This window comes from Salmo salar, chromosome 13 (assembly GCF_965601325.2).
Source record: "Salmo salar chromosome 13, fSalSal1, whole genome shotgun sequence".
In the NCBI taxonomy this organism is placed as follows: Eukaryota; Metazoa; Chordata; class Actinopteri; order Salmoniformes; family Salmonidae; genus Salmo; species Salmo salar.
In genome coordinates, this window is record NC_138303.1 from 9,595,001 (window position 1) to 9,622,056 (window position 27,056).

The following is a 27,056-nucleotide window of genomic DNA, read 5'->3' on the forward strand; positions in this document are numbered from 1 at the left end:
CTCTCTGTGTCTCTGTCTGATCTACAACTACCAGTCTCTCTGTCTCTCTCCCTGACAGCTGTCTGATCTACAACTACCTGTCTCTCTGTGTCTCCCTGATGGCTGTCTGATATACAACTACCTGTCTCTCTGTCTCTCTCCCTGACCGCTGTCTGATCTACAACTACCTGTCTCTCTGTGTCTCCCTGATAGCTGTCTGATATACAACTACCTGTCTCTCTGTGTCTCCCTGACAGCTGTCTGATCTACAAGTATCTGTCTCTGGATGGGTTCCCCTCCATCTCTGGTAACGATGCCAGCTGCCGGTTCGACAACCACTTGCCCAGACCCTGTCACCAGGAGAGGGTCACCCCTCGCCATCCCAACATGGCCGTCTGCAACGGCAGCGATGTGAGTATAAAAGGAGAGGGGTGTGTGTGTGTGTGTGTGTGTGTGTGTGTGTGTGTGTGGTGTGTGTGTGTGTGTGTGTGTGTGGTGTAGATAAGTGAAATGACTGAACACTGACTGTAATACCATGTCTCCTCTCTCCTCTCCTCTCCTCTCTCCTCTCTCTCTCCTCTCTCCTCTCTCTCTCCTCTCTCTCTCCCCTCTACTCTCTCCTCTCTCCTCTCGCTCTCCTCTCTCCTCTCTCCTCTCTCCTCTCCTCTCTCCTCTCCTCCTCTCTCCTCTCTCCTCTCCTCTCCTCTCTCCTCTCTCCTCTCTCCTCTCTCCTCTCCTCCTCTCTCCTCTCTCCTCTCTCCTCTCCTCTCTCCTCTCTCCTCTCCTCTCTCCTCCTCTCTCCTCTCCTCCTCTCTCCTCCTCTCTCCTCTCTCCTCTCTCCTCTCCTCCTCTCTCCTCTTTCCTCTCTCCTCTCTCCTCCTCTCTCCTCTCTCCTCCTCTCTCCTCTCCTCTCTCCTCTCCTCTCTCCTCCTCTCTCCTCTCTCCTCCTCTCTCCTCTCTCCTCTCTCCTATCCTCTCTCCTCCTCTCCTCCTCTCTCCTCTCTCCTCTCCTCCTCTCTCCTCTCTCCTCTCCTCCTCTCCTCCTCTCTCCTCTCTCCTCTCCTCTCTCCTCTTCTCCTCTCCTCCTCTCTCCTCTCTCCTCTCCCAGCTGAATGTTCAGATGCGTAGCAGGGTTCCGCGTCCTGGGGACTATGTTCTGGTGCTAGAATACGCTAGTGAGGAGGAAGCACCACAGACCGTCTCTGTGTCCGTCAACGCACCTGGTGGAAGGACACACCAGCATCACGTCACAGTGCTGCCCTGCAAATACAGGTGTGTGTGTGTGGTGTGTGTGTGTGTGTGTGTGTGTGTGGTGTGTGTGTGTGTGTGTGTGTGTGTGTGTGTGTGTGTGTGTGTGTGTGTGTGTGTGTGTTTGCAGAGGCCCTATGTGTCCTTTTATATACAGACTAGCTCTTGCTATCAAAAGACCACTGGCTGCCATTGGTGTTTCATGAATGGAAGTTATCAATTCTTTATGTATAGTTTGACTGATCTCTCTCTCTCTGTCTCTGTCTCTCTCTCTCTCTCTCTCTGTCTCTCTCTCTCTCTCTGTCTCTCTCTCTCTGTCTCTCTCTCTCTGTCTCTCTCTCTGTCTCTCTCTCTCTCTGTCCGTCTGTCTCTCTCTCTCTGTCTCCGTCTGTCCGTCTGTCCGTCTGTGTATAGTTTCCTGTGTCGGGTGGTGACCATCGATGAGATGAACCGTGTTGCTGTCTTCACCCTGTCCACTGATGCTGAGGTCCAACTGATTGCTGACAGAGCCAGCTTCTTCCTGGTAAGAGATTTAATACAGTCAAACACAGAGCCAGCTTCTTCCTGGTAAGAGGTTTAATACAGTCAAACACAGAGCCAGCTTCTTCCTGGTAAGAGGTTTAATACAGTCAAACACAGAGCCAGCTTCTTCCTGGTAAGAGGTTTAATACAGTCAAACACAGAGCCAGCTTCTTCCTGGTAAGAGGTTTAACCTCTATGGGCTAGGTGGGACGCAAGCGTCCCACCCGTGGTGCACTCCATCAACAGCAGGTGCATTTCAAGAGCGGCAAATTTGAATCCAAATAAATGTCAAAATTCGGGTACATTTTTTTATCCAGCCGTGCAAATACTGCCCCCTAGCCCTAACAGGTTAATACAGTCAAACACAGAGCCAGCTTCTTCCTGGTAAGAGGTTTAATACAGTCATACACAGAGATGGATCTCTCTTTTCTCCTGAAGTGTCCTGAAAATAAATCCCTGATATGTGGAAAGTCCCTCTAGCCCTACACCAAACAACTTATAACTTTGTGAGGAATAGTGAACGAGTGCACACTTCAGGGGGAAAAAAAGAGAGATTATTGGGACACACCCATTGTTTGACTTTCAGATCGTGATTGACAGTGGATCTGAATGGGAGCAGCAAATTATTTTCCAATCATTTCATTCTGAACAGAACCACTATTTTTTGGGGGGGGGGGGGGGTCCTTTCCACTCTTCCTACCAGAGTAATAAAGTTCTGAACCGGTTCGAATGCATTTAGCTGGTTAAATAACTCAGCTTGTTGTTTACATGGTTGATGGACAGACAAGTATAGGGCGTGACAGAAATTTTGCAGTTGAGATTTCCTTTTTAATTTAACTAGGCATGTCAGTTAATAACAAATTATTATTTACAATGACGGCCTACCGGTGAACAGTGGGTTAGCTGCCTTGTTCAGGGGGCAGAACGACAGATTTTTACCTTGTCAGCTCGGGGATTCGATCCAGCAACACTTTCGGTTACTGGCCCAACGCTCTAACCACTAGCCTACCTGCTGGTTACTGGCCCAACGCTCTAACCACTAGGCTACCTGCTGGTTACTGGCCCAACGCTCTAACCACTAGGCTACCTGCTGGTTACTGACCCAACGCTCTAACACTAGGCTACCTGCTGGTTACTGGCCCAACGCTCTAACCACTAGACTACCTGCTGGTTACTGGCCCAACGCTCTAACCACTAGACTACCTGCTGGTTACTGGCCCAACGCTCTAACCACTAGACTACCTGCTGGTTACTGGCCCAACGCTCTAACCACTAGGCTACCTGCTGGTTACTGGCCCAACGCTCTAACCACTAGGCTTCCTGCCGCCCCAGGGGGATATGAAGGAAGCTTGGCTTGAAGTGCTGGGCATCATGATATGACATGCGTTATAATGTGTGTTATAATGCGTTATAATGTGTGTTATAATACGTTATAATGTGTGTTATAATGCATTATAATGTGTGTTATAATGCATTATAATGTGTGTTATAATGCGTTATAATGTGTTTCGGTTATTAGTAGGCATATCATTACTTCACTGAATTACATCATTATATACCAGCTAGAGACCTACGGAGGAGCGGCTAATGTAGAGGAACATCCGAGAGTTCAACTCAACACCGAGGCTAGCTCAATTCCCTAGGCTCAACACCGAGGCTAGCTCAATGCCCTGGGCTCAACACCGAGGCTAGCTCAATGCCCTGGGCTCAACACCGAGGCTAGCTCAATGCCCTGGGCTCAACATTGAGGCTAGCTCAATGCCCTGGGATCAACACCGAGGCTAACTGAATGCCCTGGGATCAACACCGAGGCTAGCTCAATACCCTGGGCTCAACACCGAGGCTAGCTCAATGCCCTGGGATCAACACCGAGGCTAGCTCAATGCCCTGGGATCAACACCGAGGCTAGCTCAATGCCCTGGACCAGAGCTAGCTAACAAGCTGGTGTGTGCAGCAACACCAGAAGTCAAAATCAAATCAAATCAAATGTATTTATATAGCCCTTCTTACATCAGCTGATATCTCAAAGTGCTGTACAGAAACCCAGCCTAAAACCCCAAACAGCAAGTAATGCAGGTGTAGAGGCACAGTGGCTAGGAAAAACTCCCTAGAAAGGCCAAAACCTAGGAAGAAACCTAGAGAGGAAGCAGGCTATGAGGGGTGGCCAGTCCTGTCATAGTCCGTGTATGTAGGTGGCAGGGAAGTCAGGCGCAGGAGAAAACAGAGTGGTTTAAAAAATGGAATATTTATTCCCAAAACCAACGTAGAAAAGAATCCGGTTAAAACAATAACCCGTCGCACACCGACATAGAAACAACACGTACATCACAAACAAACAATCACCGACAGAGAAATGAGGGGAATCAGAGGGTTAAATACACAACATATAATTACTGGGATATGAAACAGGTGTGTAAAGAGACCAGACAAAACCAATGGAAAATGAAAAACTGATCAATGGTGGCTAGAAGGCCGGTGACGTCGACCGCCGAACACCACCCGAACAAGGAGGGGCATTAACTTCAGTAGAAGTCGTGACAAGTCCTCTTCTGGCTGTGCCTTGTGGAGATTATAACAGAACATGGCCAAGATGTTCCAATGTTCATAAATGACCAGCATGGTCAAATAATAATAATCACAGTAGTTGTCCAGGGTGCAACAAGTCAACACCTCAGGAGTAAATGTCAGTTGGCTTTTCATAGCCGATCATTGAGAGTATCTCTACCGCTCCTGCTGTTTCTAGAGAGTTGAAAACAGCAGGTCTGGGACAGGCAGCACATCCGGTGAACAGGTCAGGGTTCCATAGCCGCAGGCAGAACAGTTGAAACTGGAGCAGCAGCATGGCCAGGTGGACTGGGGACAGCAAGGAGTCATCATGCCAGGTAGTCCTGAGGCATGGTCCTAGGGCTCAGGTCCTCCGAGAGAGAGAAAGAAAGAAAGAGAGAAAGAGAGAATTAGAGAGAGCATACTTAAATTCACACAGGACACCGGATAAGACAGGAGAAATACTCCAGATATAACAGACTGACCCTAGCCCCAGACACACATACTACTGCAGCATAAATACTGGAGGCTGAGACAGGAGGGGTCAGGAGACATTGTGGCCTCGTCCGATGATTCCCCCGGACAGGGCCAAACAGGCAGGATATAACCCCACCCACTTTGCCAAAGCACAGCCCCCACACCACTAGAGGGATATCATCAACCACCAACTTACCATCCTGAGACTAGGCCGAGTATAGGCCACAAAGATCTCCGCCACGGCACAACCCAAGGGGGGGCGCCAACCCAGACAGGAAGACCACGTCAGTGACTCAACCCACTCAAGTGACGCACCCCTCCTAGGGACGGCATGGAAGAACACCAAGTAAGCCAGTGACTCAGCCCCTGTAATAGGGTTAGAGGCAGAGAATCCCAGTGGAGAGAGGGGAACCAGCCAGGCAGAGACAGCAAGGGCGGTTCGTTGCTCCAGAGCCTTTCTGTTCACCTTCACACTCCTGGGCCAGACTACACTCAATCATAGGACCTACTGAAGAGATGAGTCTTCAGTAAAGACTTAAATGTTGAGACCGAGTCTGCGTCTCTCACATGGGTAGGCAGACCATTCCATAAAAATGGAGCTCTATAGGAGAACGCCCTGCCTCCAGCTGTTTGCTTAGAAATTCTAGGGACAATTAGGAGGCCTGCGTCTTGTGACCGTAGCGTACGTGTAGGTATGTGCGGCAGGACCAAATCGGGAAGATAGGTAGGAGCAAGCCCATGTAATGCTTTGTAGGTTAGCAGTAAAACCTTGAAATCAGCCTTTGTCTTAACAGGAAGCCAGTGTAGGGAGGCTAGCACTGGAGTAATATGATCAAATTTTTTGGTTCTAGTCAGGATTCTAGCAGCCGTATTTAGCACTAACTGAAGTTTATTTAGTGCTTTATCCGGGTAGCCGGAAAGTAGAGAATTGCAGTAGTAACCTAGAAGTAACAAAAGCATGGATTAATTTTTATGCATCATTTTTGGACAGAAAGTTTCAGATTTGTGTAATGTTACGTAGATGGAAAAAAGCTGTCCTTGAAACAGTCTTGATATGTTCTTCAAAAGAGAGTTCAGGGTCCAGAGTAACGCCGAGGTCCTTCACAGTTTTATTTGAGACGACTGTACAACCATCAAGATTAATTGTCAGATTCAACAGAAGATCTCTTTGTTTCTTGGGACCTAGAACAAGCATCTCTGTTTTGTCCCAGTTTAAAAGTAGAACGTTTGCAGCCATCCACTTCCTTATGTCTGAAACACAGGCTTCTAGCGAGGGCAATTTTGGGGCTTCACCGTGTTTCATTGAAATGTACAGCTGTGTATCATCCGCATAGCAGTGAAATTTAACATTATGTTTTCGAACGACATCCCCAAGAGGTAAAATATATAGTGAAAACAATAGTGGTCCTAAAACAGAACCTTGAGGAACACCGAAATTTACAGTTGATTTGTCAGAGGACAAACCATTCACAGAGACAAACTGTTATCTTTCCGACAGATAAGAGCTAAACCAGGCCAGAACTTGTCCATGTAGACCAATTTGGGTTTCCAATCTCTCCAAAGGAATGTGGTGATCGATGGTATCAAAAGCAGCACTAAGATCTAGGAGCACGAGGACAGATGCAGAGCCTCGGTCTGACACCATTAAAAGGTCATTTATCACCTTCACAAGTGCAGTCTCAGTGCTATGATGGGCTCTAAAACCAGACTGAAGCGTTTCATATACATTGTTTGTCTTTAGGAAGGCAGTGAGTTGCTGCGCAACAGCTTTTTCCCAAAATTTTGAGAGGAATGGAAGATTCGATATAGGCCGATAGTTTTTTATATTTTCTGGGTCAAGATTTGGCTTTTTCAAGAGAGGCTTTATTACTGCCACTTTTAGTGAGTTTCGTACACATCCGGTGGATAGAGAGCCGTTTATTATGTTCAACATAGGAGGGCCAAGCACAGGAAGCAGTTCTTCCAGTAGTTTACTTGCAATAGGGTCCAGTATGCAGCTTGAAGGTTTAGAGGCCATGATTATTTTCATCATTGTGTCAAGAGATATAGTACTAAAACACTTTAGTGTCTCCCTTGATCCTAGGTCCTGGCAGAGTTGTGCAGACTCAGGACAACAGAGCTTTGGAGGAATACTCAGATTTAAAGAGGAGTCCGTAATTTGCTTTCTAATGGTCATGATCTTTTCCTCAAAGAAGTTCATGAATTTATTACTGCTGAAGTGAAAGCCATCCTCTCTTGGGGAATGCTGCTTTTTAGTTAGCTTTGCGACAGTATCAAAAATACATTTAGGATTGTTCTTATTTTCCTCAATTAAGTTGGAAAAATAGAATGATCGAGCAGCAGTGAGGGCTCTTCGATACTGCACGGTGCTGTCTTTCCAAGCTAGTCGGAAGACTTCCAGTTTGGTGTGGCGCCATTTCCGTTCCAATTTTCTGGAAGCTTGCTTCAGAGCTCGTGTATTTTCTGTATACCAGGGAGCTAGTTTCTTATGACAGATGTTTTTAGTTTTTAGGGGTGGGTCACGTTCGTCGGAAGGATGGGACCAAGGCACAGCGGGAATGTGAATACTCATCTTCTTTATTATGAAGAAAATCAAAATAAACACTTAAACAAAAACAACGACGCGAAAACAGTCCTGTGAGGCACACAGCTACACATGGAACAACTACCCATAAAAACCCATGAAAAAACACCCCTACTAAATAGGACCTTCAATTAAAGGCAACGAGGAACAGCTGACTCCAATTGAAGGTCAACCCAATAAACTAAACATAGAAATAGAAAGACTAGAACGAACATAAAAATATACTAACATAGAACATTAACCAAAAACCCCGAAACACATAAAACAAACACCCCCTGCCACGTTCTGACCAAACTACAATAACAAATAACCCCTTTTACTGGTCAGGAAGTGACAGGGTGTAACTGCATCTAGGGTATTGCGCAAGGATAAATTGAATTCCTCAGTTAGGTGGTTAACTGATTTTTGTCCTCTGATGTCCTTGGGTAGGCAGAGGGAGTCTGGAAGGGCATCAAGGAATCTTTGGGTTGTCTGAGAATTTATAGCACGTCTTTTGATGATCCTTGGTTGGGATCTGAGCAGATTATTTGTTGCGATTGCAAAGGTAATAAAATGGTGGTCTGATAGTCCAGGATTATGGGGAAAAACATTAAAATCCACAACATTTATTCCACGGGACAAAACAAGGTCCAGAGTATGACTGTGGCAGTGAGTAGGTCCGGAGACATGTTGGACAAAACCCACTGAGTTGATGATGGCTCCGAAAGCCTTTTGGAGTGGGTCTGTGGACTTTTCCATGTGAATATTAAAGTCACCAAAAATTAGAATATTATCTGCTATGACTACAATGTCCGATAGGAATTCAGGGAACTCAGTGAGGAATGCTGTATATGGCCCAGGAGGCCTGTAAACAGTAGCTATAAAAAGTGATTGAGTAGGCTGCATAGATTTCATGACTAGAAGCTCAAAAGACGACAACGTCATGTTTTTTTTCTTTGTAAATTGAAATTTGCTATCGTAAATATTAGCAACACCTCCGCCTTTGCGGGATGCACGGGGGATATGGTCACTAGTGTAACCAGGTGAGGCCTCACTTAACACAGTCAATTCAAAAGGTTAAGCCATGTTTCAGTCAGGCCAATCACATCAAGATTATGATCAGTGATTAGTTCATTGACTATAACAGACTTGGAAGTGAGGGATCTAACATTAAGTAGCCCTATTTTGAGATGTGAGGTATCACGATCTCTTTCAATAATGACAGGAATGGAGGAGGTCTTTATTCCAGTGAGATTGCTAAGGCAAACACCTCCATGTTTAGTTTTGCACACAATCCGTATGGGGATAGCTGAGCTGACTACACTGACTGTGCTAGTGGCAGACTCCACTAAGCTGGCAGGCTGGCTAACAGCCTGCTGCCTGGCCTGCACCCTATTTCATTGTGGAGCTAAGGGAGTTAGAGCTCTGTCTATGTTCGTAGATAAGATGAGAGCACCCCTCCAGCTAGGATGGAGTCCGTCACTCCTCAACAGGCCAGGCTTGGTCCTGTTTGTGGGTGAGTCCCAGAAAGAGGGCCAATTATCTACAAATTATATATTTTGGGAGGGGCAGAAAACAGTTTTCAACCAGCGATTAAGTTGTGAGACGCTGCTGTAGAGCTCATCACTCCCCCTAACTGGGAGGGGGCCAGAGACAATTAATCGATGCCGACACATCTTTCTAGCTGATTTACACGCTGAAGCTATGTTGCGCTTGGTGACCTCTGACTGTTTCATCCTAACATCGTTGGTGCCGACGTGGATAACAATATCTCTATACTCTCTACACTTGCCAGTTTTAGCTTTAGCCGGCACCATCTTCAGATTAGCCTTAACATCGGTAGCCCTGGCCCCTGGTAAACAGTGTATGATCGCTGGATGATTCGTCTTAACTTTTTTTGGAGTTAATAAATCCAATGTGAAATGTGATAACTTCAGTATCCTTAAACTAGTCTAGAAAACTAGCTGACAGACAGACGCTGGATGGAGAAGTTTCTGTGCGACAGAGTGAGTCATATGCGTTTTTTTGTGGGACTGAAACTTTTCTTGATCTTTCCTCCAGCACAAAGTGTACCTGGTTCCCCGGGAGCAGTTTATCATGGAGTACCTGGAGGCTAAAGTCCACTGTATCAGCACACATGGACTGTTCTCACCTGACAGGTAACCATCACACAGACCCTTCTCACCTGACAGGTAACCAGACAGACCCTTCTCACCTGACAGGTAACCAGACAGACCCTTCTCACCTGACAGGTAACCATCACACAGACCCTTCTCACCTGACAGGTAACCAGACAGACCCTTCTCACCTGACAGGTAACCAGACAGACCATTCTCACCTGACAGGTAACCATCACACAGACCCTTCTCACCTGACAGGTAACCAGACAGACCCTTCTCACCTGACAGGTAACCAGACAGACCATTCTCACCTGACAGGTAACCATCACACAGACCCTTCTCACCTGACAGGTAACCAGACAGGCCCTTCTCACCTGACAGGTAACCAGACAGGCCCTTCTCACCTGACAGGTAACCAGACAGACCCTTCTCACCTGACAGGTAACCAGACAGACCATTCTCACCTGACAGGTAACCATCACACAGACCCTTCTCACCTGACAGGTAACCAGACAGACCCTTCTCACCTGACAGGTAACCATCACACAGACCCTTCTCACCTGACAGGTAACCAGACAGACCCTTCTCACCTGACAGGTAACCATCACACAGACCATTCTCACCTGACAGGTAACCAGACAGACCCTTCTCACCTGACAGGTAACCAGACAGACCCTTCTCACCTGACAGGTAACCAGACAGACCATTCTCACCTGACAGGTAACCATCACACAGACCCTTCTCACCTGACAGGTAACCAGACAGACCCTTCTCACCTGACAGGTAACCATCACACAGACCCTTCTCACCTGACAGGTAACCAGACAGACCCTTCTCACCTGACAGGTAACCAGACAGGCCCTTCTCACCTGACAGGTAACCATCACACAGACCCTTCTCACCTGACAGGTAACCATCACACAGACCCTTCTCACCTGACAGGTAACCAGACAGGCCCTTCTCACCTGACAGGTAACCATCACACAGACCCTTCTCACCTGACAGGTAACCAGACAGACCCTTCTCACCTGACAGGTAACCATCACACAGACCCTTCTCACCTGACAGGTAACCAGACAGACCCTTCTCACCTGACAGGTAACCAGACAGACCCTTCTCACCTGACAGGTAACCAGACAGACCCTTCTCACCTGACAGGTAACCATCACACAGACCCTTCTCACCTGACAGGTAACCATCACACAGACCCTTCTCACCTGACAGGTAACCAGACAGACCCTTCTCACCTGACAGGTAACCAGACAGACCCTTCTCACCTGACAGGTAACCAGACAGACCCTTCTCACCTGACAGGTAACCAGACAGACCCTTCTCACCTGACAGGTAACCAGACAGGCCCTTCTCACCTGACAGGTAACCATCACACAGACCCTTCTCACCTGACAGGTAACCAGACAGACCCTTCTCACCTGACAGGTAACCAGACAGACCATTCTCACCTGACAGGTAACCATCACACAGACCCTTCTCACCTGACAGGTAACCAGACAGACCCTTCTCACCTGACAGGTAACCATCACACAGACCCTTCTCACCTGACAGGTAACCAGACAGACCCTTCTCACCTGACAGGTAACCATCACACAGACCCTTCTCACCTGACAGGTAACCAGACAGACCCTTCTCACCTGACAGGTAACCATCACACAGACCATTCTCACCTGACAGGTAACCAGACAGACCCTTCTCACCTGACAGGTAACCAGACAGGCCCTTCTCACCTGACAGGTAACCATCACACAGACCCTTCTCACCTGACAGGTAACCATCACACAGACCCTTCTCACCTGACAGGTAACCAGACAGACCCTTCTCACCTGACAGGTAACCAGATAGACCCTTCTCACCTGACAGGTAACCATCACACAGACCCTTCTCACCTGACAGGTAACCAGACAGACCCTTCTCACCTGACAGGTAACCAGACAGACCATTCTCACCTGACAGGTAACCATCACACAGACCCTTCTCACCTGACAGGTAACCAGACAGACCCTTCTCACCTGACAGGTAACCAGACAGACCCTTCTCACCTGACAGGTAACCAGACAGACCCTTCTCACCTGACAGGTAACCATCACACAGACCCTTCTCACCTGACAGGTAACCAGACAGACCCTTCTCACCTGACAGGTAACCATCACACAGACCCTTCTCACCTGACAGGTAACCATCACACAGACCCTTCTCACCTGACAGGTAACCAGACAGACCCTTCTCACCTGACAGGTAACCAGACAGACCCTTCTCACCTGACAGGTAACCATCACACAGACCCTTCTCACCTGACAGGTAACCATCACACAGACCCTTCTCACCTGACAGGTAACCAGACAGACCCTTCTCACCTGACAGGTAACCATCACACAGACCCTTCTCACCTGACAGGTAACCAGACAGACCCTTCTCACCTGACAGGTAACCAGACAGACCCTTCTCACCTGACAGGTAACCAGACAGACCCTTCTCACCTGACAGGTAACCATCACACAGACCCTTCTCACCTGACAGGTAACCAGACAGACCCTTCTCACCTGACAGGTAACCAGATAGACCCTTCTCACCTGACAGGTAACCAGACAGACCCTTCTCACCTGACAGGTAACCATCACACAGACCCTTCTCACCTGACAGGTAACCAGACAGACCCTTCTCACCTGACAGGTAACCAGATAGACCCTTCTCACCTGACAGGTAACCAGACAGACCCTTCTCACCTGACAGGTAACCAGACAGACCCTTCTCACCTGACAGGTAACCAGACAGACCCTTCTCACCTGACAGGTAACCATCACACAGACCCTTCTCACCTGACAGGTAACCAGACAGACCCTTCTCACCTGACAGGTAACCAGATAGACCTTCTCACCTGACAGGTAACCATCACACAGACCCTTCTCACCTGACAGGTAACCATCACACAGACCCTTCTCACCTGACAGGTAACCATCACACAGACCCTTCTCACCTGACAGGTAACCAGACAGACCCTTCTCACCTGACAGGTAACCATCACACAGACCCTTCTCACCTGACAGGTAACCAGATAGACCTTCTCACCTGACAGGTAACCATCACACAGACCCTTCTCACCTGACAGGTAACCATCACACAGACCCTTCTCACCTGACAGGTAACCATCACACAGACCCTTCTCACCTGACAGGTAACCAGACAGACCCTTCTCACCTGACAGGTAACCATCACACAGACCCTTCTCACCTGACAGGTAACCAGACAGACCCTTCTCACCTGACAGGTAACCAGACAGACCCTTCTCACCTGACAGGTAACCAGACAGACCCTTCTCACCTGACAGGTAACCATCACACAGACCCTTCTCACCTGACAGGTAACCATCACACAGACCCTTCTCACCTGACAGGTAACCATCACACAGACCCTTCTCACCTGACAGGTAACCAGACAGACCCTTCTCACCTGACAGGTAACCAGACAGACCCTTCTCACCTGACAGGTAACCAGACAGAAGGGATTTCGGCTCTGAATAAGTCATATGTTGTAGAATCAGACCAGTCACCAGACTGTATTATTGTGGCTGAGCTCCTGACCCAAGTCCCCAGCTCCTACATACTTACATCAACTCTTTTCCACTTTCACATTTTCTTGTCCCCTCTCCTCCCTCACTCCTCCTACCCTCTCCCTTCCTCTCGATACCTCCTCTTCCTCTCCCTTCTCCTCTCCCTCCTCCCCTCTCCTCTCCCTCCTCTGCTGTCCCTCCTCTCCTCTTTCCTTCTCCTTCCTCACTCCTCCTACCCTCTCCCTTCCTATCTCTACCTCCTCTTCCTCTTCTTCTACCCTATCCCGCCCTCCCTCCTCCCCTCTTCCTCTCCCCTCTCTCTTCCTCTTCCTCTCCCATCCCAGTTCGTCCTGTATCCCATCGAGGTTCCAGACCCCCTCTGATTCGCTGGTGTTGAAGGAAGGTCAAGGGTCATCTGTCCAGGAGCCTGTCCTGGCCTCCCCTGCTGACCCCCCGCTGGGTCCAGCCGACACCACTCCCTGGGCCAGCGGAGACCGTCCTCCCACCGCAGCGGATAACGTGGACCATGTCCGCCTTGATACCTCTCAGGTAATTCTTCATCATTTCATTCAGTTACCTGGTTTAGGACATTAGATTTTTTTTCCAGGAAATCTATTAAGGTTGAGAACCTACGTTCTAGAAAGACCTCACATTGGATGTTATTGAAGTTTTCGTTGACCTTCACACAATGAAACCAATTCACTAATATTTTTCTGCTGAGCGAGTCCAGTGTCATGCATGGTTCTAACTTCCTGTACTCCAGAATGCAGCAGTGTACTCTGCCCGTGTCCACACTCTGGGTCGCTACGTTTTCATCCTGCACTACCACCAGCCCCTCCACCCCACCTACCCTGTCCAGGTCTTCGTCAACGGTGGACGCATCTGGCAAGGTGACGCACATTACACCACCTTGAATATCTCTCTATATCAATAGTTATACTATCACTGTTAAAAGATTTTTCAAGGACTTGATCACAATCTATAAATGAGCAAAATACAGAAAACAGGAAAAGTGACAGAAAATCATAATTATCTTTTGACAGTTGAATTTTTTTACTTTTGACAGATGAATTTGAATCTTTTGACAGTTCAATTTGAATCTTTTGACAGTTAAATTAAAATCTTTTGACAGTTGAATTTGAATCTTTTGACAGTTAAATTAAAATATTTTGACAGTTGAATTTCAATCTTTTGACAGTTAAATTAAAATATTTTGTAATCTTTTTGTAATCTCCATCCTCCAGGCCATGCCAACGCCTCTTTCTGTCCCCATGGTTACGGTTGCCGTAGCGTTCTGATCTCGGAGAACCAGATCATTCTGGACGTGACGGACAACGAGATCTTCCTGACTGTCCAGGTCCCTGACGGAAAAACACTCTGGCTGGTGAGTTAGTCTAGAAACACTGAGAACAAAATGTCTCTTATTTTTTATTAAGTGAAAGACAAGCGAAGATTAAAATGAATCCATAGAGCTTTATGGTTATTGTCCATTTCTCAAATCAGTTGTCTGTTTGCAGAGCTAAACACCTATTTCAGTACAGAGCATTGGCAAGTGTAGATAGAGGTGTATAAGGGTATGAAGGTCGAACAACATCTATGTGTGTGGTGTGTGGTGTGTGGTGTGTGTGTGTGTGTGTGTGTGTGTGTGTGTATGTGTGTGTGTGTGTGTGTGTGGTGTGTGTGGTGTGGTGTGTGTGGTGGTGGTGGGTGGTGTGGTGTGTGTGTGTGTGTGTGTGTGTGTGTGTGTGTGTGTGTGTGTGTGTGTGTGTGTGTGTGTGTGTGTGTGTGTGTGTGTGTGTGTGTGTGTGTGTGTGTCAGGACTATGTTCTGGTGGTGCCAGAGAGCAGTTACAGCTCCAGTTACCTGTCTGAACAACCTCTGGACAAATCCTATGACTTCATCAGCAACTGTGGACAGAACAGCTTCTACATCAAGTGAGTTTACTGTACAGCATGTCTGTGTCTATATTGACGTTTTAAAAACAAAAAGCTAATAGAAGCTACAGAAGTTGTTGTGGCTGAGAATATATACTTTCTCAAATGTAATTTCAGTACCCAGAACCAAATCTCACCTGGTCAGTAGCTGGACAGCTAATCATCTGTCACAAGAGACTAACTACACTAACTACACTAACTAGAGACTAACTACACTAACTACACTAACTAGAGACTATCTACAGACTAACTACAGACTAACTAGAGACTAACTAGAGACTAACTAGAGACTAACTAGACTAACCAGAGACTAACTAGAGACTAACTACACTAACTAGAGCCCACTAACTAGAGACTAACTAGAGACTAACTAGACACTAACTAGAGACTAACTAGAGACTAACTAGAGACTAACTACACTAACTAGAGACTAACTACACTAACTAGAGACTAACTAGAGACTAACTACACTAACTAGAGACTAACTAGAGACTAACTAGAGAGTAACTGCAGACTATCTACAGACTAACTAGAGACTAACTACAGACTAACTGCAGACTAACTAGAGACTATCTACAGACTAACTAGAGACTAACTACCAACAAACTACAGACTAACTAGAGACTATCTACACTAACTAGAGACTAACTAGAGACTAACTACCGACTGACTACAGACTAACTAGAGACTATCTACACTAACTAGAGACTAACTAGAGACTAACTACCGACTGACTACAGAGTAAATAGAGACTAACTACACTAACTAGAGACTAACTAGAGACTAACTGCAGACTATCTACAGACTAACTAGAGACTACCTACAGACTAACTAGAGACTAACTAGAGACTAACTACACTAACTAGAGACTAACTAGAGACTAACTACCGACTGACTACAGACTAAATAGAGACGAACTACACTAACTAGAGACTAACTAGAGACTATCTACACTAACTAGAGACTAACTAGAGACTAACTACCGACTGACTACAGACTAACTAGAGACTATCTACACTAACTAGAGACTAACTAGAGACTAACTACCGACTGACTACAGAGTAAATAGAGACTAACTACAGACTAACTAGAGACTATCTACAGACTAACTACCAACTGACTACAGAGTAAATAGAGACTAACTACAGACTAACTAGAGACTAACTACCGACTGACTACAGAGTAAATAGAGACTAACTACAGACTAACTAGAGACTATCTAGAGACTAACTAGAGACTAACTACGAACAAACTACAGACTAACTAGAGACTATCTACACTAACTAGAGACTAACTAGAGACTAACTACCGACTGACTACAGAGTAAATAGAGACTAACTACACTAACTAGAGACTAACTACAGACTAATTAAAGACTAACTACAGACTAACTACACTAACTAGAGACTAACTAGAGACTAACAAGATACTAAATAGAGACTAACTACAGACTAACTACACTAACTAGAGACTAACTAGAGACTAACAAGATACTAAATAGAGACTAACTACAGACTAACTACACTAACTAGAGACTAACTAGAGACTAACAAGATACTAAATAGAGACTAACTACAGACTAACTACACTAACTAGAGACTAACTAGAGACTAACTACCGACTGACTACAGAGTAAATAGAGACTAACTACAGACTAACTACACTAACTAGAGACTAACAAGAGACTAAATAGAGACTAACTACAGACTAACTACACTAACTAGAGACTAACTAGAGACTAACTACCGACTGACTACAGAGTAAATAGAGACTAACTACAGACTAACTACACTAACTAGAGACTAACTAGAGACTAACAAGAGACTAAATAGAGACTAACTACAGACTAACTACACTAACTAGAGACTAACTAGAGACTAACAAGATACTAAATAGAGACTAACTACAGACTAACTACACTAACTAGAGACTAACTAGAGACTAACAAGATACTAAATAGAGACTAACTACAGACTAACTACACTAACTAGAGACTAACTAGAGACTAACTAGAGACTAACTAGAGACTAACAAGATACTAAATAGAGACTAACTACAGACTAACTACACTAACTAGAGACTAACTAGAGACTAACTGCAGACTATCTACAGACTAACTAGAGACTAACAAGATACTAAATAGAGACTAACTACAGACGAACTACACTAACTAGAGACTAACTAGAGACTAACAAGATACTAAATAGAGACTAACTACAGACTAACTACACTAACTAGAGACTAACTAAAGACTAACAAGATACTAAATAGAGACTAACTACAGACTAACTACACTAACTAGAGACTAACTAGAGACTAACAAGATACTAAATAGAGACTAATTAAAGACTAACTAGAGACTAACTAGAGACTAACTAGAGACTAACTACAGACTAACTACACACTAACTACACACTAACTAGAGACTAACAAGAGACTAACAACAGACTAACTACAGACTAACTACACTAACTAGAGACTAACTACAGACTAACTACAGACTAACTACACTAACTAGAGACTAAATAGAGACTAAATAGAGACTGACTAGAGACTAACTAGCTCAAATGTGAATAACCTCTCCTCTCTCTCTCCAGTCCTGCCACAGCCTCTCCGTTCTGTCGTGGTTCAGCCATCTCTCTCTCTCTCTCTCTCCAGTCCTGCCACAGCCTCTCCGTTCTGTCGTGGTTCAGCCATCTCTCTCTCTCTCTCCAGTCCTGCCACAGCCTCTCCGTTCTGTCGTGGTTCAGCCATCTCTCTCTCTGCGTTCTTCAACAACGGTGCCATGCCCTGCGGGTGCCATGAGGTGGGCGCGGACAGCGATACCTGCGAACCCTTCGGAGGGCAGTGCCAGTGCAGACCTAACGTCATCGGCAGGGACTGCTCACAGTGTGTGACGGGCTACTGGGGATTCCCCAACTGTAGACGTGAGTCACTACAATACAAGGCCTGGCTGAGATATGAGACTGGGATATGGGAGGAGACTGGGATAAGGGAGGAGTCTGGGATAAGGGAGGAGGCTGGGATAAGGGAGGAGGCTGGGATAAGGGAGGAGACTGGGATAAGGGAGGAGACTGGGATACGGGAGGAGACTGGGATACGGGAGGAGACTGGGATACGGGAGGAGTCTGGGATACGGGAGGAGACTGGGATACGGGAGTAGACTGGGATACGGGAGGAGACTGGGATAAGGGAGTAGCCTGGGATAAGTGAGGAGACTGTGATAAGGGAGGAGGCTGGGATAAGGGAGGAGGCTGGGATAAGGGAGGAGTCTGGGATAAGGGAGGAGACTGGGATAAGTGAGGAGGCTGGGATAAGGGAGGAGGCTGGGATAAGGGAGGAGACTGGGATAAGGGAGGAGACTGGGATAAGTGTGGAGACGAGGAGACAGGAATACGGGAGGAGACTGGGATACGGGAGGACACTGGGATACGGGAGGAGACTGGGATACGGGAGGAGACTGGGATAAGGGAGGAGACTGGGATAAGGGGGGAGGCTGGGATAAGGGAGGAGACTGGGATAAGGGAGGAGACTGGGATACGGGAGGAGACGAGGAGACAGGAATACGGGAGGAGACTGGGATACGGGAGGAGACTGGGATACAGGAGGAGACTGGGATACGGGAGGACCCTGGGATACAGGGCTACTGGGGATTCCCCAACTGTAGACGTGAGTCACTACAATACAAGGCCTGGCTGAGATATGAGACTGGGATACGGGAGGAGACTGGGATAAGGGAGGAAGCTGGGATAAGGGAGGACTCTGGGATAAGGGAGGAGGCTGGGATAAGGGAGGAGACGAGGAGACGAGGAGACTGGGATACGGGAGGAGACTGGGATACGGGAGGAGACTGGGATACGGGAGTAGCCTGGGATAAGTGAGGAGACTGGGATACGGGAGTAGACTGGGATAAGGGAGGAGACTGGGATAAGGGAGGAGACTGGGATAAGTGAGGAGACTGGGATAAGTGAGGAGACTGGGATAAGGGAGGAGAAGGGATAAGGGAGGAGACGAGGAGACTGGGATACGGGAGGAGACTGGGATACGGGAGGAGACTGGGATAAGGGAGGAGACTGGGATAAGGGAGGAGGCTGGGATAAGGGAGGAGGCTGGGATAAGGGAGGAGACTGGGATAAGGGAGGAGACGAGGAGACAGGAATACGGGAGGAGACGAGGAGACAGGAATATGGGAGGAGACTGGGATACGGGAGGAGACTGGGATACGGGACGACCCTGGGATACAGGGCTACTGGGGATTCCCCAACTGTAGACGTGAGTCACTACAATACAAGGCCTGGCTGAGATATGAGACTGGGATAAGGGAGGAGTCTGGGATAAGGGAGGAGTCTGGGATAAGGGAGGAGGCTGGGATAAGGGAGGATACGAGGAGACTGGGATACGGGAGGAGACTGGGATACGGGAGGAGACTGGGATACGGGAGTAGCCTGGGATAAGTGAGGAGACTGGGATACGGGAGTAGACTGGGATAAGTGAGGAGACTTGGATACGGGAGGAGGCTGGGATAAGGGAGGAGTCTGGGATAAGGGAGGAGTCTGGGATAAGGGAGGAGACTGGGATAAGGGAGGAGACTGGGATAAGTGAGGAGGCTGGGATAAGGGAGGAGACTGGGATAAGGGAGGAGACTGGGATAAGGGAGGAGACGAGGAGACAGGAATACGGGAGAAGACTGGGATACGGGAGGACACTGGGATACGGGAGGAGACTGGGATACGGGAGGAGACTGGGATAAGGGAGGAGACTGGGATAAGGGGGGAGGCTGGGATAAGGGAGGAGACTGGGATAAGGGAGGAGACTGGGATACGGGAGGAGACGAGGAGACAGGAATACGGGAGGAGACTGGGATACGGGAGGAGACTGGGATACGGGAGGAAACTGGGATACGGGAGGACCCTGGGATACAGGGCTACTGGGGATTCCCCAACTGTAGACGTGAGTCACTACAATACAAGGCCTGGCTGAGATATGAGACTGGGATACGGGAGGAGACTGGGATAAGGGAGGAAGCTGGGATAAGGGAGGAGTCTGGGATAAGGGAGGAGGCTGGGATAAGGGAGGAGACGAGGAGACGAGGAGACTGGGATACGGGAGGAGACTGGGATACGGGAGGAGACTGGGATACGGGAGTAGCCTGGGATAAGTGAGGAGACTGGGATACGGGAGTAGACTGGGATAAGTGAGGAGACTTGGATACGGGAGTAGGCTGGGATAAGTGAGGAGACTGGGATAAGGGAGGAGACTGGGATAAGGGAGGAGACTGGGATAAGTGAGGAGACTGGGATAAGGGAGGAGACCGGGATACGGGAGGAGACCCGGGATACGGGAGGAGACCGGGATAAGGGAGGAGGCCGGGATAAGGGAGGAGGGTGGGATAAGGGAGGAGGCTGGGATAAGGGAGGAGACTGGGATAAGGGAGGAGGCTGGGATAAGGGATGAGGCTGGGATAAGGGAGGAGACGAGGAGACAGGAATACGGGAGGAGACTGGGATACGGGAGGAGCCTGGGATACGGGAGGAGACTGGGATACGGGAGGAGACTGGGATACGGGAGGAGACTGGGATACGGGAGGAGGCTGGGATAAGGGAGGAGACTGGGATAAGGGAGGAGACTGGGATATGGGGGCGAGGAGACTGGGATACGGGAGGAGACTGGGATACGGGAGGAGACTGGGATACGGGAGGAGCCTGGGATACGGGAGGAGACTGGGATACGGGAGAGACTGGGATACGGGAGGAGACTGGGATATGGGAGGGGAATGGGATAAGGGAGGAGGCTGGGATAAGGGAGGAGGCTGGGATAAGGGAGGAGACTGGGATAAGGGAGGAGAGGGATAAGGGAGGAGGGGGATAAGGGAGGAGACTGGGATAAGGGAGGAGACGAGGAGACAGGAATACGGGAGGAATACGGGAGGAGACTGGGATAAGGGAGGAGAGGGATAAGGGAGGAGACTGGGATAAGGGAGGAGACTGGGATAAGGGAGGAGACTGGGATACGGGAGGAGACTGGGATACGGGAGGAGACTGGGATACGGGAGGAGACTGGGATAAGGGAGGAGGCTGGGATAAGGGAGGAGGCTGGGATACGGGAGGGGCCTGTGTACTGTGTGTATTGTCTGTGTGTACTGTCTGTGTGTACTATACTGTCTGTGTGTACTGTCTGTGTGTACTGTACTGTCTATGTGTACTGTCTGTGTGTACTATACTGTCTGTGTGTATTGTCTGTGTGTACTGTCTGTGTGTACTGTCTGTGTGTACTGTACTGTCTGTGTGTACTGTCTGTGTGTACTATACTGTCTGTGTGTACTGTCTGTGTGTACTGTACTGTCTGTGTGTACTATACTGTCTGTGTGTACTGTCTGTGTGTACTGTACTGTCTGTGTGTACTATACTGTCTGTGTGTACTGTCTGTGTGTACTGTCTGTGTGTACTATACTGTCTGTGTGTACTGTCTGTGTGTGTGAGTCTAATGTGTATGAAATGTCAGTGTACATATCTGTGGTATTGTGTGTGTCTACCAGTAATCTCTCCTCTAATCCCGCAGCGTGTCAGTGTGGTACACGGCTGTGTGAGCCGGTGACTGGAGACTGTATCTGCCCACCGAGGACCCTGCTCCCAGAGTGCATTCAGTGTGAGCCCCAGACGTTCGGCTGTCATCCTCTGGTCGGCTGTGAGGTCTGCAACTGCTCCCGTCCTGGAGTCACCGCTCTCGACGTCAGCTGTGACACCGACAGTGGACAGTGCAGGTACGAGACTGGGTTAGCTCCGGCTGAGCTACAAGGCTGATGTTCTGATGTTATGTACGAGACTGGGTTAGCTCCGGCTGAGCTACAAGGCTGATGTTCTGATGTTATGTACGAGACTGGGTTAGCTCCGGCTGAGCTACAAGGCTGATGTTCTGATGTTATGTACGAGACTGGGTTAGCTCCGGCTGAGCTACAAGGCTGATGTTCTGATGTTATGTACGAGACTGGGTTAGCTCCGGCTGAGCTACAAGGCTGATGTTCTGATGTTATGTACGAGACTGGGTTAGCTCCGGCTGAGCCACAAGGCTGATGTTCTGATGTTGTGTTGGTAATTCAATGCAGGTAAAGACCACTCTGGGTTTGAAAATGGGGTCGTATGCCCTTCACAAGACTAGTGTTAGGGCCCCGCTGAGTAAAAGCCTAGATATTTGTTATTTTTGGGGGTATCTAACAGAAGTCCGCCGGTCTCGGGCAAGTTTGCTTCTCACACAAGCATGGTTCAACCGCGATACTCTCCTAAAAACACCAAAAAAGGAAGTTGTCTATTTCTCTGTACTCGTCTGAGGTTTTTCTGAGACATTCTCTGACTTCTGTCATATTTACTCAACTCCACTTGCCAAATCGTGAGTCTTTGCCTTCAAGGTCAACTCTAAAATTAGGCCTGCGGATAAAAAAACAGTAATTTATTTAGTCCTCTCGTTATTCTGCCAGGAATAGAGCTAGTAGTAGGTGGACCGGGTTGGTATTTTGTTGTGTTGAGGTCACAGTTTGAGGTTACACAGTTGAGGTTACACAGTTTGAGATTACACAGTTTGAGATTACACAGTTTGAGGTTACACAGTTTGAGGTTACACAGTTTGAGGTTACACAGTTTGAGCTTACAGTTTGAGCTTACAGTTTGAGTTTACAGTTTGAGATTACACAGTTTGAGGTTACACAGTTTGAGGTTACACAGTTTGAGATTACACAGTTTGAGGTTACACAGTTTGAGGTTACACAGTTTGAGCTTACAGTTTGAGCTTACAGTTTGAGTTTACAGTTTGAGATTACACAGTTTGAGGTTACACAGTTTGAGGTTACACAGTTTGAGGTTACACAGTTTGAGGTTACACAGTTTGAGGTCACAGTTTGAGTTTACAGTTTGAGGTCACAGTTTGAGGAACAGTTTGAGTTTACAGTTTGAGGTGTTACAGTTTGAGGTTACACAGTTTGAGGTTACAGTTTGAGGTTATAGTTTGAGGTTACAGTTTGAGGTCACAGTTTGAGGTTAGAGTTTGAGGTTACACAGTTTGAGGTTACACAGTTTGAGCTTACAGTTTGAGGTTACAGTTTGAGGTCACAGTTTGAGGTTAGAGTTTGAGGTTACACAGTTTGAGGTTACACAGTTTGAGGTTACAGTTTGAGGTTACAGTTTGAGTAACAATTTGAGGAACAGTTTGAGGAATAGTTTGAGGTCACACAGAGATTAAGTGGTAGGCTATAGATAGAGAATAACATTAATATAGTCTGGTATGCTCATATCTTAAAGGAAATGTTGTCTTTGGGGGCTGTAACCTAGGAGTTATCAAGCTTCAATGAAAAGATGACCAGCAATCAGATAATGAATAGTTTAGGGCCAAAACAAGTGAGATACAACTTTTCTTGAATCTTTTCATTGAAGTTATATAGAGATGTTCAGGACAGGATACCTTAGGATAGGTCATCAGGAGATAGATGAGCCACCTCGTACCCTCTCCTCTCCCCCTCTTCTTCTCTCTCCTCCTCTCCTCCCCTCCCGTATATCTCCGTCTGCTTTCACTCTCCTCCCCTCCCCTCTTCTCTCTTTCCCCTCCTCTCCCTCTCTACCCTGCCCTCTTCCCTCTCCCCTCCCCCTCTCCCCTCCCCTTTCACCTCAATCCCCTCCTCTCCTCCTCTCCCCTTTCCCCTCCTCTCCTCCTCTCCCCTCTCCTCCCCTCTTCCCTCTCCCCCCTCCCCCTCCCCTCCCCCTCCCCTCCTCTCCCTCTCCCTCTCTACCCTGCCCTCTTCCCTCTCTCCCCTCCCCTCCTCCTCTCCCCCTTCCCTCTCTCCCCTCCCCTTTCCCCTCCTCTTTCCCCTCCTCTCCTCCTCCCCTTTCCCCTTTCCCCTCCTCTCCCCCTCCCTTTTCCCCTCTTTCCTCTCCTCCCCTCTTCCCTCCCCTTTCCCCTCCTCCTCTTCCCCCTCCCCCTCCCCTTTCCCCTCCTCTCCTCCCTCTCTCCCCTCCCCCTCCCCTTCTCCTCTCCCCCTCCCCCTCCCCTCCTCTCCACCCTCACCTCCTCCTCTCCCCTCCCCTCCTCCTCTCCACGCTCCCCTCTTCTCTCTTCTCCCCTTCCCTTCCCTCCTCTCCTCTCCTCTCCAATCCACTGTGAGTATCCAGACATAAAGACATTCTGCAGCAGTGTGTCACATTCCTCGGCTCCATTCCCAAATGCCAGCAGGAATCTGTGGTCTCTGTCCTGACAAGACATGTCTGTTAAGCTGCTATCAGCTCTCAGTACCTATAGGCCTTACATCAGCCTGCTGTCTGGAGTACTGACACGTGACACTGATACACACTCTGAAACAGATGCACGTACAAAGCAACACAGCCAAACGTGCTGCGCGATTATTTTCATTGGAAAACACTTTGCCTTCTAGAGATGCATCGTAACATTTTTTGATTGAATATGAGACCACATTTTGCTGACATCAGTGAATGATAGTTCATAATAACAACATGGACTGTGATATTATCTGACCACTTGACACACCCTGACCTTAGAGAGCCTTTTTTATTCTCTATCTGGTTAGGTCAGGGTGTGACTTGGGTGGGCATATCTATGTTTCTATTTCTTTGTTGGCCTAGTATGGTTCCCAATCAGAGGCAGCTGGTTATCGTTGTCTCTGATTGGGGATCATACTTAGGCAGCCGTTTTCCCACCTGTGTTTGTGGGTAGTTATTATTTTCTGTGAGTGTTTGTGTGCGCCTCAGTTGCGTCACGTTTGATTTCTGTTTACCTGCTTTTTTGTGAAAAGTTTCACTTCCATTAAAGATGTGGAATTACATGCACGCTGCGCCTTGGCTCAGTTATGACAGGGAGTTAGAAGACAGTGAGCGTGACACCACTGAAAACAACACAACATGGACTGTGATATTATCTGACCAGTGAAAACACCACAACATGGACTGTGATATTATCTGACCAGTGAAAACACCACAACATGGACTGTGATATTATCTGACCACTGAAAACAACACAACATGGACTGTGATATTATCTGACCACTGAAAACAACACAACATGGACTGTGATATTATCTGACCACTGAAAACAACACTGTTTGTTAGTTAGTTTGTTTGTGATCATTCGCCAGATGCAAGAACAACATCATCGGTCGTCAGTGTGATCGCTGCAGCCCTGGTTTCTACGGTTACCCCAACTGTAGACCATGTGACTGCAACGACGCGGGAACAGAGGAGGATGTGTGTGACTCCTCCGTGGGGCGCTGCCTCTGCAAGGTGAGGACACACACAGTGTTACTTATTTATCAGTCTTGGTAGACTTGACAGGTTGGTAAAGTTATCCTAGTTTTGATGGCCATTAAAGGAAGATATAAAGGGGGAAAAGGGGGGATACCTAGTCAGTTATACAACACAAAGGGGGGATACCTAGTCAGTTATACAACAGAAAGGGAAAAGGGGGGATACCTAGTCAGTTATACAACACAAAGGGGGGATACCTAGTCAGTTATACAACAGAAAGGGAAAAGGGGGGATACCTAGTCAGTTATACAACAGAAAGGGGGGATACCTAGTCAGTTGTACAACAGAAAGGGGGGATACCTAGTCAGTTATACAACACAAAGGGGGGGATACCTAGTCAGTTATACAACAGAAAGGGAAAAGGGGGGATACCTAGTCAGTTATACAACAGAAAGGGGGGATACCTAGTCAGTTGTACAACAGAAAGGGAAAAGGGGGGATACCTAGTCAGTTGTACAACAGAAAGGGGGATACCTAGTCAGTTATACAACAGAAAGGGGGATACCTAGTCAGTTGTACAACAGAAAGGGGGGATACCTAGTCAGTTGTACAACATTAAGGGAGGATACCTAGTCAGTTGTACAACAGAAAGGGGGATACCTAGTCAGTTGTACAACAGAAAGGGGGATACCTAGTCAGTTGTACAACAGAAAGGGGGGATACCTAGTCAGTTGTACAACAGAAAGGGGGATACCTAGTCAGTTATACAACAGAAAGGGGGATACCTAGTCAGTTATACAACAGAAAGGGAAAGGGGGGATACCTAGTCAGTTATACAACAGAAAGGGGGGATACCTAGTCAGTTATACAACAGAAAGGGGGATACCTAGTCAGTTGTACAACAGAAAGGGAGGATACCTAGTCAGTTGTACAACAGAAAGGGGGGATACCTAGTCAGTTGTACAACATTAAGGGGGATACCTAGTCAGTTGTACAACAGAAAGGGGGATACCTAGTCAGTTGTACAACAGAAAGGGGGATACCTAGTCAGTTGTACAACAGAAAGGGGGATACCTAGTCAGTTGTACAACAGAAAGGGGGATACCTAGTCAGTTGTACAACAGAAAGGGGGATACCTAGTCAGTTGTACAACAGAAAGGGGGGATACCTAGTCAGTTATACAACAGAAAGGGAAAGGGGGGGATACCTAGTCAGTTATACAACAGAAAGGGGGATACCTAGTCAGTTGTACAACAGAAAGGGGGATACCTAGTCAGTTGTACAACAGAAAGGGAAAGGGGGGATACCTAGTCAGTTGTACAACAGAAAGGGAAAGGGGGATACCTAGTCAGTTGTACAACTGAATCTATTCAACTGAAATTTGTCTTCCGCATTTAACCCAACCCCTCTGAATCAGAGAGGTGGGGAGGGGGCTGCCTTAATCGTCATCCGCGTCTTCAGCGCCCGGGGAACAGTGGGTTAACTGCCTTTCTCAGGGGTAGAACGACCGATGTTTACCTTGTCAGCTCGGGGACTTGATCCAGCAACCTTTCAGTTACTGGCCCAACGCTCTAGGAACTACCACAATGACCAAATATGTTCCAGAGAGTAGATCTCTGCCATAGATGCTCTGGATCAGCCAATCTCAACAGGCAGCCTACATATTTCCCAACAACACTGGAAACTACATCATTCCCAACAACACTGTAGCCTACATAATTCCCAACAACACTGTAAACTACATAATTCCCAACAACACTGTAACCTACATAATTCCCAACAACACTGTAACCTACATAATTCCCAACAACACTGTAGCCTACATAATTCCCAACAACACTGTAGCCTACATAATTCCCAACAACACTG

General features: G+C 47.6%; 1 protein-coding gene across 1 annotated transcript in view; it reads left to right on the forward strand.

Moving 5' to 3' along the window:
* The window catches only part of LOC106566304 (laminin subunit alpha-5), a 230,278-nt gene that overhangs the window by 129,381 nt on the left and 73,841 nt on the right, over window positions 1-27,056 (forward strand). Inside the window, exons 26-36 of the mRNA XM_082959682.1 lie at window positions 237-390; window positions 1,088-1,251; window positions 1,642-1,750; window positions 9,395-9,492; window positions 13,360-13,564; window positions 13,779-13,905; window positions 14,260-14,399; window positions 14,834-14,949; window positions 17,665-17,876; window positions 21,508-21,709; window positions 25,079-25,223. Coding sequence (XP_082815808.1) covers window positions 237-390; window positions 1,088-1,251; window positions 1,642-1,750; window positions 9,395-9,492; window positions 13,360-13,564; window positions 13,779-13,905; window positions 14,260-14,399; window positions 14,834-14,949; window positions 17,665-17,876; window positions 21,508-21,709; window positions 25,079-25,223 — 1,672 coding nt within the window. The remainder of the gene's footprint in view (window positions 1-236; window positions 391-1,087; window positions 1,252-1,641; window positions 1,751-9,394; window positions 9,493-13,359; window positions 13,565-13,778; window positions 13,906-14,259; window positions 14,400-14,833; window positions 14,950-17,664; window positions 17,877-21,507; window positions 21,710-25,078; window positions 25,224-27,056) is intronic.